General features: G+C 36.2%; 1 protein-coding gene across 1 annotated transcript; it reads right to left on the reverse strand.

Moving 5' to 3' along the window:
* Positions 1–4,072: 4,072 nt before the first annotated feature.
* On the reverse strand, positions 4,073–13,921 carry six7 (SIX homeobox 7). The gene is made up of 3 exons (XM_077227607.1): positions 13,065–13,921; positions 6,428–6,591; positions 4,073–5,262 (listed from the first exon to the last, which is right to left on the reverse strand). The coding sequence occupies exons 1-3, from the start codon at positions 13,470–13,472 to the stop codon at positions 5,058–5,060; spliced, it is 777 nt and encodes a 258-aa protein (XP_077083722.1). The 5' UTR covers positions 13,473–13,921; the 3' UTR covers positions 4,073–5,057.
* Positions 13,922–14,289: the final 368 nt, after the last annotated feature.

A 14,289-nucleotide genomic window follows, 5' to 3' on the forward strand; every position in this document is an offset into this window, starting at 1 on the left:
CTGCTGAAGTGAGGTCAGAAACAAAGGGGCCGGTTTCCCTGAGGAGGAACAGAGGGACTCCGCCTCGTTCACTGAGAGGAGAGGAATCCCAAAACAAAAAAACACTACTAAAATATATCATTTAATGGAATAATGAAAACATTTTTACAGTAAAGAAACTGTTCATTGGTGAACTGTAAGTCCCCTTATATCATACAGTTACATTTTAAAAGGCAGTAAATACATGCTATTTAAATAACTGTAAAATATGGTGAAAATGATGCATAAAAAGAATTGCTTACCTTACAATTGAGAATATGTACATCCTATTTAATAAAGCAATGCGTATAATTGTATAGTAAAATAAAAAGTGGGATTCCAAAGGCCAGTATCACTGCTACTGATGTCTAAATGAAAATGATTATTTATTTTTTAGTTTTAAACATTATAGCTATTCAACATTACAGTGTTATTGAAAGCTATCAAAAATTTTTTTAAATATTTATTAGGCTTCAAAAAACTTTTCATTTAGGTGAACTTAAAACAAACCTGGATATTATTATTTGCATGTTAACACTTTAAAGCTACAATATGTCAAGATTTTTGTAATAAAATATCCAAAAATCACTTGCACAATGTGATATATTTCCTGCGGTTGTGTACACAATATCCCAAAAGTTCCCAAAGATTTTTAATTTCAGAAGAATTAAATTAGAATTTTAAATAATGGCTCGTCCATGTTTACTTGTCGCCTGTAAATTACTTAATATCTGCGTTATCCCTGTTTACCACCCTACTGCCATAGTAATCATGGCGACAGACGTGTACAACTCCGTTACGTCTAGCGGCACGCTCACGCTGGTGTTGTTTCGTTCAAACATTATGGACAATGGTAAGCAGACTTTGGGACAAAATGGGAAATAAAACGAGGATCAATATCAGCGTGGCGTTTTCGAGATGCCGAGAGCTTCACGTCCGTGACTTAAACTTCGACTTGACAGAGACGCCGCTCTTGCATGCACTTTATTAGACAGGTGACCTGAGGTGAGCAAATGTACATAAAACTAATCAACAATGTTATATAGCTCAACATGATGAAATGATAGAATATGATCAGTATGTTACTCTAATGTTGATCTAGCTTACTGCTAGTTTCATACAGACTAACTAGCACACAGAATAACATTATAACTTACAACACACTCAAATGCAGTTTAGTGTAATAGTGTCGACCAAGTGAAAGTGTAGTGTTACCTCACAAGTTTCATTCGTCTAATAATCTGTGTGAGTATTTAATTCAGCACTTGCGTGTAGTTCGGTAGAATGAAATGTCCGCATTCCTAATATCCGCGGGACTCGCGTGTGGCGCTGATATCTTTCTCTCATTAGCTTCATACCAAAGTCATGTTAAAAACATCAATGTATTCACTCATCCATAAACATTATTAGATCTATCAGCATGACGACAAGTTCTATAATTCCGCTTATGAGTCATCAACCTACGCCTTTGGTATTGTGAGTTTAGCGACGAAAGAAATGACATATTGTAGCTTTAACATTAAAAGCACTAATATTGCTGTAACACTCCACAAATATGAAATGTAATGGAATAATGCCATTACATTTTTACAGTAATTGACTGACTACTTCTGAATCAGTTTCTAGTAGGGGTGGGCGGATCGATCCTGAAGTATCGATACTGACGTGGTATCGAAAATGATCGATCCTCACATACAAATATCGATCCAAATGTGTTTTTTTACCAGTAATTTTTATTAATTTAGAACGCAATTCAGTGCGTAAAAAAGCTTCTAAGTTGAAAAATAAGAGAATGTTAGCGAATAATTGTGTAGGGTAGAACTATTTCTCCTAGTCATCTGGATACAAGACGTAACTAATCAATCACAGAGAGCGTTCAAAGCTGGTGCTTCTGTCACAGTGCGTTTGGGAAACGAAGCCTTGCTTAGATGACAGAGAAACAATCGGGAGTTATTTCGCAATAAACCAATTAAAAGTTTACATAACGGTTCAACATGTTGACGTAAGTAAGATTTGTATAATGAAATTAATATTTTTATTCAACAAGGATCGATGCATTAAATTGAATCCAAAGTGACAGTCAAGGGTTTTACACTGTTAAAAAAAATCAATTTCATATAAATGCTGTTCTTTCAACTTTGTGCATCATGATACATTTTATGCAAAATGATTTGGTTTCCACAAAAACATAAAACTGTTTTCATTGATAATCATAAGAAATGTTTCTTGAGCAGCAAATCAGCATATTAAAATTAATTCTCATCATGAAGGATCATGAAGACTGGAGTAATGATGCTGAAAATTCAGCTTTGATCGCAGGAATAAATTACAAAATAGCCCATGTTAAATTGTAATAATATTACAGTTTTGTACTGTATTTTTGATCAAATAAATGCAGAAGAGAATTAAAAATCTTACAGCCCCCAAACTTTTGAACAGTATGCTAGTGTACAATAGTGCATGTACTATAATTAGGGTAGTTTGGTAAAAGTCACTGATTAATTACAGGCGAGTTGTGAGCACAAATCACAAAATATTTAGTGGTCATGAAAACGTATTCAGATTTACCATATTAATGATGCATTCGCCTCATAAATCATGACACACTGCTCTAGCAGAGGAAAGTGCATGTAAGTTCAAGTGCATGCTTTTAAAATTAAAAAGTATTGGTATCGGTATCGATATCGGCGATACTGGCCCTGTATTTACTTGGTATCGGATCGATACCAAATTTTGCAGTATCGCCCACCTCTAGTTTCTAGTTCAAACATATCAGAATTAAACCAATATTTCTACTTATTGTGTAGTGTACCGAGCCGATCAGGTTATCTGGGCTGCTGTGATTGATGGAGACAGGACTAATTTGCATATTCATGAAGCAAGGGTGTAGACTGTAGAGTAACATTCAAGCTATTTTAAGGCAGGAAGACATTTTTTTTCGCAGGAACAAATATGTACTTTTCAAAATATGAAAATATTAAATATGTAATCGTGATTATCAAAGATGAATTTTTAAGGGACAAAATTATTGACTGCCGGGGGACTTCAAATTACTGTAAAATATGTTTTAGCCTTTTTTTTCAAAATAGCCTTTTTAACAAATGAATACCTACCTTTTACAGTAAAATATATACAGTAAAATGTTTCCTTATTTACAGAAGAAAATATATTTAACAGTTCAAAACATAATATTAGAATATAGTTTAATTTAGAAGTCAGATTTTCTGCTTTTGTGTTGTACATGTTTGTAATGACATGAGTCAATAAATTAAATTATAAACAATAAATATTTCTTTTATTCATTTATTGTTAAATTATTTCTTGAAATGGTGATTGAGGTTTTGTAAAGCCATATTATTATTTCAACAATGGCTCATTTAGTTGATGTTAGTGAGTGCTGTAAAGGGCACAATGGAGGTTTTAAACACACAGCTCTTTGCTTCAAAAATAATTTCATTTATTTCAAAATTGCAAACAACAGACAAATGAAAACAGAACAGTCCCGCTCTTGTTACTCTGGTGAGTATGGGTGTGAGAATGAAAAACAGCGGACGATCATACAGTCTGACGTCGTCCTCAAAGTGTAGGCACATAAAATGACTTCAGACCGAGACAAGTGATGCCATTCGTTGAAATGAAAACGTACAGAAAGTATGCATAGGTTAATTCAGAGGTGATGCGTGTCATTTCTACGATACTAAAACACTTTCTCTTAGTGTTGAGGAAAACCTTGCAGTTTTGGTGGCGCAGAAATCATAGCATATTTCAAGTTCAGCAGCATTAATATGCCATGACATGTCAGTTAATCTATGATCATTCAGACTACACTCTTAGAAAAAAAAGGTTCAATACCCAGACTGCAACAGTGTCGGCCCAGATCCGGCCCCCATCTGGGCCGACACTATGTTGCTGTCTGGGGTTCTACATCGGACTCAATTTTAAAGAACACTAAATGCAAAAACGGTTTTATATATATATATATATGGAGAAATGTATTAAATGATTGCATAATACCTCTGTTTCATGGGTTATTTAATTTTTTAAATAATACGTTTACAAGCGGTTTAATTCATAACATTTAATTAAAATTAAAAAAGGATGAAAAGAAAATGATCCCATATTCAAACCCCTAAAAGGTTCTATAAACAGGTGAAACTCGAAAAATTAGAATATCGTGCAAAAGTTATAGTTTTGATGATTATGGCTTACAGCTTAAAATTCAAAATCTCAGAAAATTTGAATATTACATGAAATCAGTAAAAAAAAAAAAAAAGGATTTTAAAAACAGAAATGTCGACCCTCTGAAAAGTATAATCCTGCATATGTATATAGTTATATATACTAAATATATTAGTTTCACCTTTTAATTGGAACTACTGAAATACATGAACTGTTGCACGATATTCTAATTTTTCGAGTTTCTCCTTTATGGAACACCTGACAGAACCCTTGTTTAAGGTTCCATATAGAACCTCTTCTTCTAAGAGTGACATTGTTATATTCGTGTGTAAAACTGTTCAATGTTTTATATCCTCATTTAACAACAAAAAGCAAAACAACGCAAGTAACTCTACGTATTATTCTAATGAAAACATACAGCAGCCAGCAAGTTATTTCTACCTTCCGTTTTCAATGGACATGCAGACATCAGACGGTTTCGACAGACGCGTGTAGTGCTACGAAAGGCCTGGCCGAAGGACCTAGACTAGACTTCATGTACAAAATTTGCATAATATTTCCTGTGTTGGATACGTCTCATATTTTGTGCCACCTGAGTATTCGTTTTTGAATGGTTAAAAAAAAGCCAATGATCCCGAAGAGGTTTATTTGGCACATGCCTTTTAAGAGCTCCAGTCTGTTCAATTTCAAGTCTTGAAATCGTAGTTCCTCTTTTGGTCAGGGACAGACCAAGCATGAACGAGGGAGCGTTTTGTCCTTTTTTTTGTGTGTCAAATCTGGAAGTCCATTCACAAGCTGAATTCTCAGTCTTTCTTTTAAGTGCATCTGTACGCTTTGACGGGACCCAGACGAGGCGTTCCTCACGACTCGAACTCGCTGTCGCTGCTGACGGAGATGTCGGGCGTGGAGGCCCCGGTCCCCCTCGGCCCCGTGCCCGAGCTGCAGTCGCTGTTCTCCGGGCTCCCGGGACGCCGCGGGGACGAGCCCTGGAGGAGCGTGTTGTGCTCCGAGGAGGAACATTCGGGAGAGCTACCGGAGGGAAGCAGGGAGGAGTCCTGCTGTAGTCTGGGAGAAAAAGAAAACAAGAGTCAAGTCAAGTCACATTTATTTATATAGCGCATTTTACAATACAGATTGTGTGTTTCAAAGCAACTTTACAGTGATAACAGGAAAACAATGCAACAAAGTTTGTTTCCAGAAGAAAATAGCATCACAGCCCAGCTTAAGTAAGTTCAGTAATGTTTCATTTTTGCTGTGAAAAAGTTATTCATTTAGTTCATTTATATATATATATATATATATACACACAGCCGCTCTGGAGAAAAGTGTGATGTCATCGTCCAGTTCTCATAATGGTGTCAATGCAGGCAGATCAATAGTATTGTTGAATATTATATTAAATGCAACCCTATGCTTAAGTCAACATTAAATATATTTGATTTTAGTTCATTAAAAAGTTTTTTAATATTATGTATATAATATTATTTAATATTCTGTATATAATATTATTTAATATTTTAATTATTTTTTTTAAATATTTCATTTTAGTAATTTTGTAATGTGATTTTGTAATTTTCATCAATCTAAATATCTTTAATTTCAGTTATATTTATTTAATAATTCAACTTAAACTTGTGTATTTCAGTTAGTTTCCTAGGCAACGTTTCTAATTTACATCTAAAGAATTCTCTCAGGATTCTAAACACACAGCTACACAAAATAAATGTAATTTACCAGAGGTTCGGGCAAAATGTCAATTGCTGCAGTCTATTTAAAAAATATATCTAATTAAGTTGAATTAATTATTTTAAATAGTGAATGAATGATTCAATGACTCACTCATAAAATACTACTGGAGGAATCGAACGAATCTCTTGAATGACGGATTCAATGGCACATTTTTAACAGTCACTGGTACTGGCGTAACCATGCAATCGATAAAGTCTTTTTTTGAAGCGCCAAGTTACTTTCAAAAGGTCTATAGTATGTAACTATAAACTTTTATCCCAGTTCTTCTGTGATAATTTTAATATTTATAACATAGAAATAATGATACTGCGCGGCTGAAAAGAGTTTGTGAAGCGTTTTCATTAGCGAATCGTTGTCGTTCAGGAATAAGATGGTGTGTGTTTGAATCGAGATCGCCATGTTTTAACGAATAATCGCGCAGCCGTTTCTCAGCGATTCATTTCTACAGTGTACCTGTAATACTGCATGTTAGTTTGTGTACCTGTTTTTAGCCGATGCCGCCCTGTCCCGCTGTCTCCTGTTTTTGAACCAGTTGCCCACCTGTGTGGGAGTGAGACCGGTGGCCTGAGCCAGATGACGCTTCCTGGAGGGGTTTGGATAGGGATCCTGCAAGTACCATTCCCTTAGGAGACTACGGGTTCGCTCCTGGGAAACACAGAATCAAGACCACTGTTACTCAGCATGAACATGCATCTTTTTGGACTTACTTCACAGTAACACTAACATTTAAAAATTTTGGGTCAGTACAACTTTTTATGTTTTTGCTCATCAAGGCTGCATTTATTAGATCAAGAATACAGTAAATTGTGTAATATATTTAAAATAACCGTTTTCTATGTGAATGTAAACTGTAATTTATTCCTGTGATCAACGCTGATTTTTTAGCATCATTACTCCAGTCTTCAGTGTCACATGATCCTTCAGAAATCATTCTGATTGGCTGCTCATGAAACATTTCTGATTATTATTAGCAATGTTGAAAAAGGTTGTGCTGCTATATGTTTGAGGAAACTGTTAAACATTTTATTTTTTCAGGAATCTCTGATGATTAAAAAGCATTTATTTGAAACAGAAAACTTTAGTTCAAATAACATAACAAATGTCTTTACTGATCAGTTAACTAAATAAAAGTAATTTTCTTTAAAGGTACAATATGCAGGAATTTTCGCCACCAGGGGCCGTTAACCTCTTACAATAACAAAGGCGTATACTGATGACGTATGTTCCAAATTAAGCTGAATTATGGATCTTGTCGTCAAGCTGATGGATCTTTTATGGATGAGTGAATACATTGATGTTTTTAACATGACTGTGGTGTGAAGCAGGGTGCGATTGCTAGACGTATACCAGCGCCACACGCAACGCGAGTCCCGCGGATATAAAGGAATAAAGACATTTCATTCTACCGAACTAAACGCAAGTGCTGAATTAATACTCACACAGGTCAGTTTATTAGACGAATTAAACTTGATAGGGCTGCAACAACTAATCGATAAAATCGATTATAATCGATTATGAAAATCGTTGTCAACGAATGTCATTATCGATTAGTTGGTCTGCTTACGTCACGGGGAGCGTTTACTGGTACGCACACACACGCAAGGTCTCTCTCCCTCAGGCGCTCTGCCGAGCGCGCGCGCTACACGGTTTGGAGCAGTCTCTTCTGTCTCGCATGCGCGCTCTTGCTTGCGCGCTCTAGATTTCGGGAGTTTGAACTAATTTGCGGGCATCAGGGAGCCGCAATCAATATGCGGGGGACTTCCGGGATGTCTGTATTTTGTCTCGAGCATCAGGTTGTGCAATCAGTTCGCTCGCAACGTAAGTGATGGATTAAAATAGCGCTACCGCAGAAATAGGTTAAATTAAAACGGTGTTTACAAAGTGAAGCATTAAATACAAAGGCAGTTAATAACAGCAGCAGTAAAATATTGTTTTTTAGTCACTGTACTCAGTGGTTTTCAGCGAATGCTTGTGCACTAATGCATAATTTCTCCTGTCCTTTACTCAAGCCTGTTAGCTTGCTGGGTAACGTTACCTCCATTCCGTTCTCTTTTTATAGCATTTGTCTACTAAGTTTTAATTGTTTTTCAAACGCGATCTACTGCGGCTCTACGTTCACACAATTGTTTTCAGTCTTTCTATATTTATTTAATCAATTTATCCTTATATTATTCTTTTATATATTATATATAATATATATTATATTCTTTATCCTTATATTCCTTATATATAATTAATTTTAAATAAAAATTAAATGAATTTTAAATTTTAGATGTTTTTAGTTTGTTTTTAGTTCAGATATTCCCATCCGAACAACATGTCAGTGTAAATTTGTTTTAACAAAAATTGTGTTAAAACATAATATGTTGGATATCATTTTTTTTAACAATAATCATGTTTGTCAACTTGCCATCAGCAATTATCATTAAAAACAATGCAAATATTGATATTAGTAAAACTCAATGTGTGGCTTTTGCACTTTTTAAAGTACACTTTTACACATAAATACCCTGATTTACGGTTTTATTTAGTTATAATAATAAAAAAAAAAAATTTTATTTAATTTCTATCCGATTAATCGATTAATCGAAAAAATAATCGTCCGATTAATCGATTATCAAAATAATCGTTAGTTGCAGCCCTAAAACTTGAAGTAACGCAGCGCTGTTTCACTTGCTCTAACAGTTACACTATCACACTAAACAGCATTTAAGTGTGTTGAATGTTATTAGTTAGGTTGTGTGTTGGCTGTATGAGACTAAGTACGTTAAGCTAGATCAACATTAGAATAACATACAGATCATATTCTAACATTTCATCATGTTGAACTAAATAACATTGATAGTTTTATGTACATTTGCTCACCTGTCTAATAAAGTACATGCAACACATCGCGTCTCGGTCAAGTCGAAGTTAGTCGCGGACGTGGATCTCTCGGCATCTCGAAAGATGTTGATCTTTGTTTTAGTCCTCTTTTTGTCTCAAAGTCTGCTTGCCATGGTCCATAATGTTTGAACAAAACAACCACAGAGTGAGCGCCCAGCGTAGCTAGGCATGACGGCAATAACCCGGTTGTCCGCGTCTGTCGCCATGGTTACTAACGCAGTGCGAGCGCAAACCTGGCGGAAACCGAGGCTAACACGGATATGACGCCATTGACTGGCGACTCCTCACCCCTGCTCACACGCCCCGTTTCCTTGGTTAAAATCGCAATTTTCTCACAATTTACAAATAGTTGGAAACATTTGGGATATTTTAAGTAATCAACAAAACAAAATATATTACATTGGCCTAGTGGTTTTTGGATATTTGACTGCAAAAATCCTGCATATTGTACCTTTAACCCAAACTTTTGAATCGTAGTGCATACATTGAATCATAAAATCTTTTTTTCAGCTAATTTTTCCGATTAGTTTAAGGCTATTTTGTGGGCATCCAGAAAGAATGTCTGACATTTCCAAGAAACACTGAACTATAATAACCTTTCTGGCCAACCTTGTGAGTTTCACTGGAGTCCTTTAAAAGGCTCAAGAAGGATAATAGCATTATATCTTATTATAGCACATTTAAAGTCCCCCTGTGGTGAAAATCAAGCTTTTAATGGTGTTTATATGTCTATGTGGTGTTTTTAATATGCTTTAAGACAAACCATGTGCAAATTCATAATTCAACAGAATTGCTGAGTATGTTCTCCTTAAAACTGCAGTGAATCAAAGACAGTCTCAAAAACACTTGAAATTGCAGGTGTTTCTGACGTCACAAACTACCTTGTAACCAATCAGATCAACGTGTGATCGTCAACGAGTGGATCTCTGAGCTGTGTGAGTGAGTGGAGGCGGGGCTCATTTGCATATTCATAGAACCACGTATACTAAATGAGGCATGGGTGTCGGGTTACATTCAAGCTATTTGAAGGCATGAAGAAAAAACGCTTAAACGTGTCATTTTGGTGATCATAGATGAGTTTTAAGGGTTACAATTATGGAGTACGGGGGGCTTTCAAATAATCTCTGCTGGGTGTGATGTATTTATAGATCGCATTTTTATTCGTCTGCTAATGAGGATCAATCGTGCAGCTCGTTTCACTGCAAAAATGGTTCGTCAGAAATCAAATCCACTGCTTATAGTGTTGATTAATTGCCAATAGCTTCACTAGATGCATTTGAAGTCATGCAATAGTAGATTTTTCCACCATAATGTCCTTGGAAATCCGGGCTAAGTAGGGCAGAAGTTGGCATTAGGCTTAAAGCACTGTCCCTGGATCAGGGCTTCTGAAGCCAATCCTGGTTTGTGTGTTAAAGAGCTAGCCATCAGATCTCATTTACCGTCTGCTGGAGTAATCTGTCGACTGGCCAGTGATTAAGGTTCATTTCCTTGCGGTAGTAACTACTGACCACCTTTGTTAAGTGACCCAGCACCCGAGCCGCCACGCTGCACGTATTAAAATCCACTTTCCATTGCAATTCACATTCGCTAAGTCTGCAAAAACAATGAGGGACTCGTTATGAGAGCTTTGTTTAGCGGTTAGTTAATCTGAGCACTTGTGTCTGGAACAGGGTGAAAAGGTAGAAAGTCATCTGTGCGGAATGAGAGCTTAAATGCCACAGGTGGTCCTCAGCTCAAGAGGCTTAAAACAAGCTGCACACAGACTGACAGCGACGTCTCAATGCGCTGTGCGCTCTATACGAGGATCATGACGCGTGGAGACGCTCGGCATGAGACCAGGGGTGCAGGAGCTTAATGATGTGTTTACATTGTTGCGTCGGAAATCCAGCGTAATTAAGTCCAGGTTTGTTTGCACTTTTACTGAAACTGAAAATGCAGTTGTGACCCAAAGATCTGTTTTCAAATGACTTTCTTGTTACTTAATGTAGTCAGTTTGAGTCAATAAAAATGAATTATATGGGAGCACTTTATTTTAGAGTCCTGTTCCCCATGTACATATGTACTTGTTAATTGTACTAACCCTAAACCTACCCCCTTAACCCATGTAGTTACCTTATATTACCAGTACTTTCTTAGGTAAGTACACTGGAAGTACGCATACTGTAAAATAAAGTGCAACCAATTATATTTTTGTCTTGAATTAACCAGTTCATCTACAATGTTAAAACAAGAACCACAGTTTTTGACGAAACATTGAGTGCATTAACAATCAGATACAAATCCTGATTTCCTTTCAGTACTGGACTCTTAGCATGCTTTTGTAATTTTTAGGCTTTGATTAATTAATGCATTCTAATGAATATTTAATTGAGTTTTTAATAAATAAATTTTATATTTTTAAACGGATAAATTAGTGTTTTATATATATATGTGTGTGTGTGTGTGTGTGTGTGTGTGTGAAATATATATGGATTTGGTCTACTGATATGTATTTTTCAGTGGTTGATAACGAGAATAGGGTGGCATATTTTACATAGTATTTACACTAAATTCACTGTATTAAAAAAATTATTATATTCATAGATTCAATTCATATTTGAAAACAGAAAGTTTGCATTATCCATGAGGTCGTCTGAACTTACTAAATTACATAGATATAGTATCACTTGATTCTTTCAGTCAAATGTTGGACACACTTTACTGAATTTGTTTCTTATGATCTTAAAAATCTTTCAAATGCTTGAAATTAGATTTGTAGACATACTTTGTGCTTCTAAACTGACATTTTCACTTTAAATTGTTATAAATGTTGAACACTTTGAAGCACAGATTTAAGTGAAGGAGGCACTTGGTAGATTATTGTAGAAGTGAAAAAAATATGAAAGTGAAATAAAAAAAACGTATAGAAGTTTAAGTTTATGAAAATGTACAAATATAATTCTTTACACTGTATATAAAATAGGATATTATAATTATACAAACACATTTTACTCTAAAACGGCAAGAAAACCAAAGCCATAAATATAAACAAATTTGAGATTGATATAAAAACAGAGCTTTCATAAAGATTTTGTTTAGGCGCAGCACAAAACTATTCCACTGAATGACAACCAGACTCCATTGGTGACCTTATAAGGAATCTTCCATGTCCAAATATGGTTTGAATGATCTATATTACCATACTATTTATGAAGTAGACATGCTATTCAGTGAAGTTTGGCAGTAATTGATTTGAATTCAACCTTCAACAAAGCAGTTAAGTGGTTAAAGTTAAGGGTATGTTCTGATCCAATCTGACCTCTGACCTCACCTGTAATGCTGCCTGAATCATAATCATATACACTGTTCGTTCGTTCGTTGGCAAGAGGAGAACTAACACATCTTTCTATTTGTGTCATTCCATGGTTTTCGTAGAAATATTATTGTGCCATGACGGCATGAGTGGGTGTGCCACTTTTACTATCCTTCCTTCAGTCATCAATAACTTTACAATAGACCGTTTTCACATTGCCGGGATTCTCAGAACTGGAAGTCGTCATAGTTGGGTAAACTTCTATAGCGGTGAACGGGAGACTACATTAAATACATATTTTCTGTGTTCCCATTTGCTCAAATAGCAAAAGATGTTGTCCATAGTGTTTTCACAACAAAGAATAGATGAAAGATGTCAACTATAGGCTACATCACTCATACAGCAGCATTAACTTTTTTTTGTTTTGTAATTGGATGCAAATGTAGGCTAATATAATACTAAGTTTAGTGTTATAAATGTAGGCTACATGCATTAAAAAATAAGACAATATGAAAAAAACGTTGCAGGATTTACGTTGCTGATGACCGTTAAACACGTCATCACAGTCTAAAAGACTCACCTTAAAGCAGTGCTGCGTCTTTACTTAATAAAAGTAATTTCTTTAACACAAACTTTTGAACGTTATGTAGGCTTCACAAATTCATCTTCATTTTTTTCAGCTAATTTAATTGTTCGTGTTCCCATTTGCTAAAATATCAAAATATATATTTTTTCACAACTTTAAAAAAAGAGTAGATGAAAGATATAAAGTCAGCAGCGTTTTTTTTTTTTTTTTTGTAATTGAATGCAAACTAATATAAAAGTTTAGTGTTATAAACGTACATACATTAAAAAAACGTATAAACTTTTTTTTTTTTTTTTACGATTTACGATGACCGTTAAAACACATCATCATCACAGTCTTTTGAAAAAGACTCACCTTAAAGCAGTGCGTCTTCTGCTCGCCGTCCCAGATTGTTCGAGGAAGGGGAAACTTCTTCCGGATTCGGTACTTCTCCACCGGGCCCAGCGGTCTCCCCCGCAGCCGCTCCGCCTCGCGGTAGTGCGCGTCCAGCCACATGTCCTGCAGCTTCGCGTGGGACTCCCGCGTGAACCGGTGACTCTGCAGGATCTGATAGAGAGCCTCGAAATTCCCGCCGTGGAAAGCCACGAGCGCGCGCGCGCGCATCACCGACTCGTGACGGTTGAGAAGTTCCCCGGTCGAACCGGGCACGGCGGCGGGCAGAGACCAGAGGAACCGGCCCAAGCGCTCGATATCTCCAGTCTCCTCCAGATTCTCGCAGACGCGAGCCACCTGCTCAGCCGTGAACATCGGCAGAGGAAACATGACTAGGTTTGTCTGTCAGGGATTGTGATTTAAAAGTTTGCGCGCCTCCTTATATCACCATTGCGCGCAGGATCCACTAAACGCGTCTCTCTGATTCAGTTCAAGTAAAGCGATATAAACACTCTGACTGACTTGAGGAGACACCTGTTATGTAATGTAGCTCTAGACCGACTGATTTCTCGGTAGGATCTTCGTGAACTCGCGGAACACCGGCGTTCTCGGTGCCGCTTCTAGTAAAGGAGGAGCAGCAGAAGTCAAGCCTATTTATAGAGAGATTCAATTAGCATCTTTGTGCTTGTTTTGAGGAGGATTATACGCCTCGGTCATTAGCCACTTAGCGGGGGGTTGCTGTTCGCGGAGGACTGATCAGGTTGTTAGACTAACTAACTGTCAGGACAGCGACTCTATTTCATTCTACTGGATAAATACAGGAAGATCGAGTCATGATGCTGTCAGTGAAAACAGTCGTGGTTTAATGCACATGAGAGAGTTTTATCTGCCAAATGATGTGAGTTTGAAGTTATATATTAACTACTTGTAAAAGGTAATGACATGTCATCAAGATGGGGGTTAATAGTTTATGCAACATCTAAATTTAATATTGATATAAACTCACTCTTCTTATGCTAGATGAAACTATCATGCAGAATGCAGAAATACATTCATTTCATTTTGCAGATTCACATCTGACTAGGTTCAAATTGCGACTTAAAAATGGTTGCTGGTTAAAGATATGATGGCATTGATAAATAATGCAGAAAAACAGTTGCATTATAATGATTTAATTATCTGTCTGTATATCTATCTGTGTCCGTCC

This window comes from Siphateles boraxobius, unplaced genomic scaffold (genome assembly GCF_051911475.1).
Source record: "Siphateles boraxobius isolate OS27281-9 unplaced genomic scaffold, OSU_SipBor_1 130, whole genome shotgun sequence".
NCBI lineage: Eukaryota > Metazoa > Chordata > Actinopteri > Cypriniformes > Leuciscidae > Siphateles > Siphateles boraxobius.

Coding starts and splice junctions, on each gene's coding strand:
- six7 (XM_077227607.1), bottom strand. CDS start 13,472: ATGTTTCCTCTGCCGATGTTCACGGCTGAGCAGGTGGCTCGCGTCTGC. Junction 6,592..13,064: donor AGAAGACGCACTGCTTTAAG/GTGAGTCTTTTT, acceptor TGTGTTTCCCAG/GAGCGAACCCGTAGTCTCCT. Junction 5,263..6,427: donor GCGGCATCGGCTAAAAACAG/GTACACAAACTA, acceptor TTTTTCTCCCAG/ACTACAGCAGGACTCCTCCC.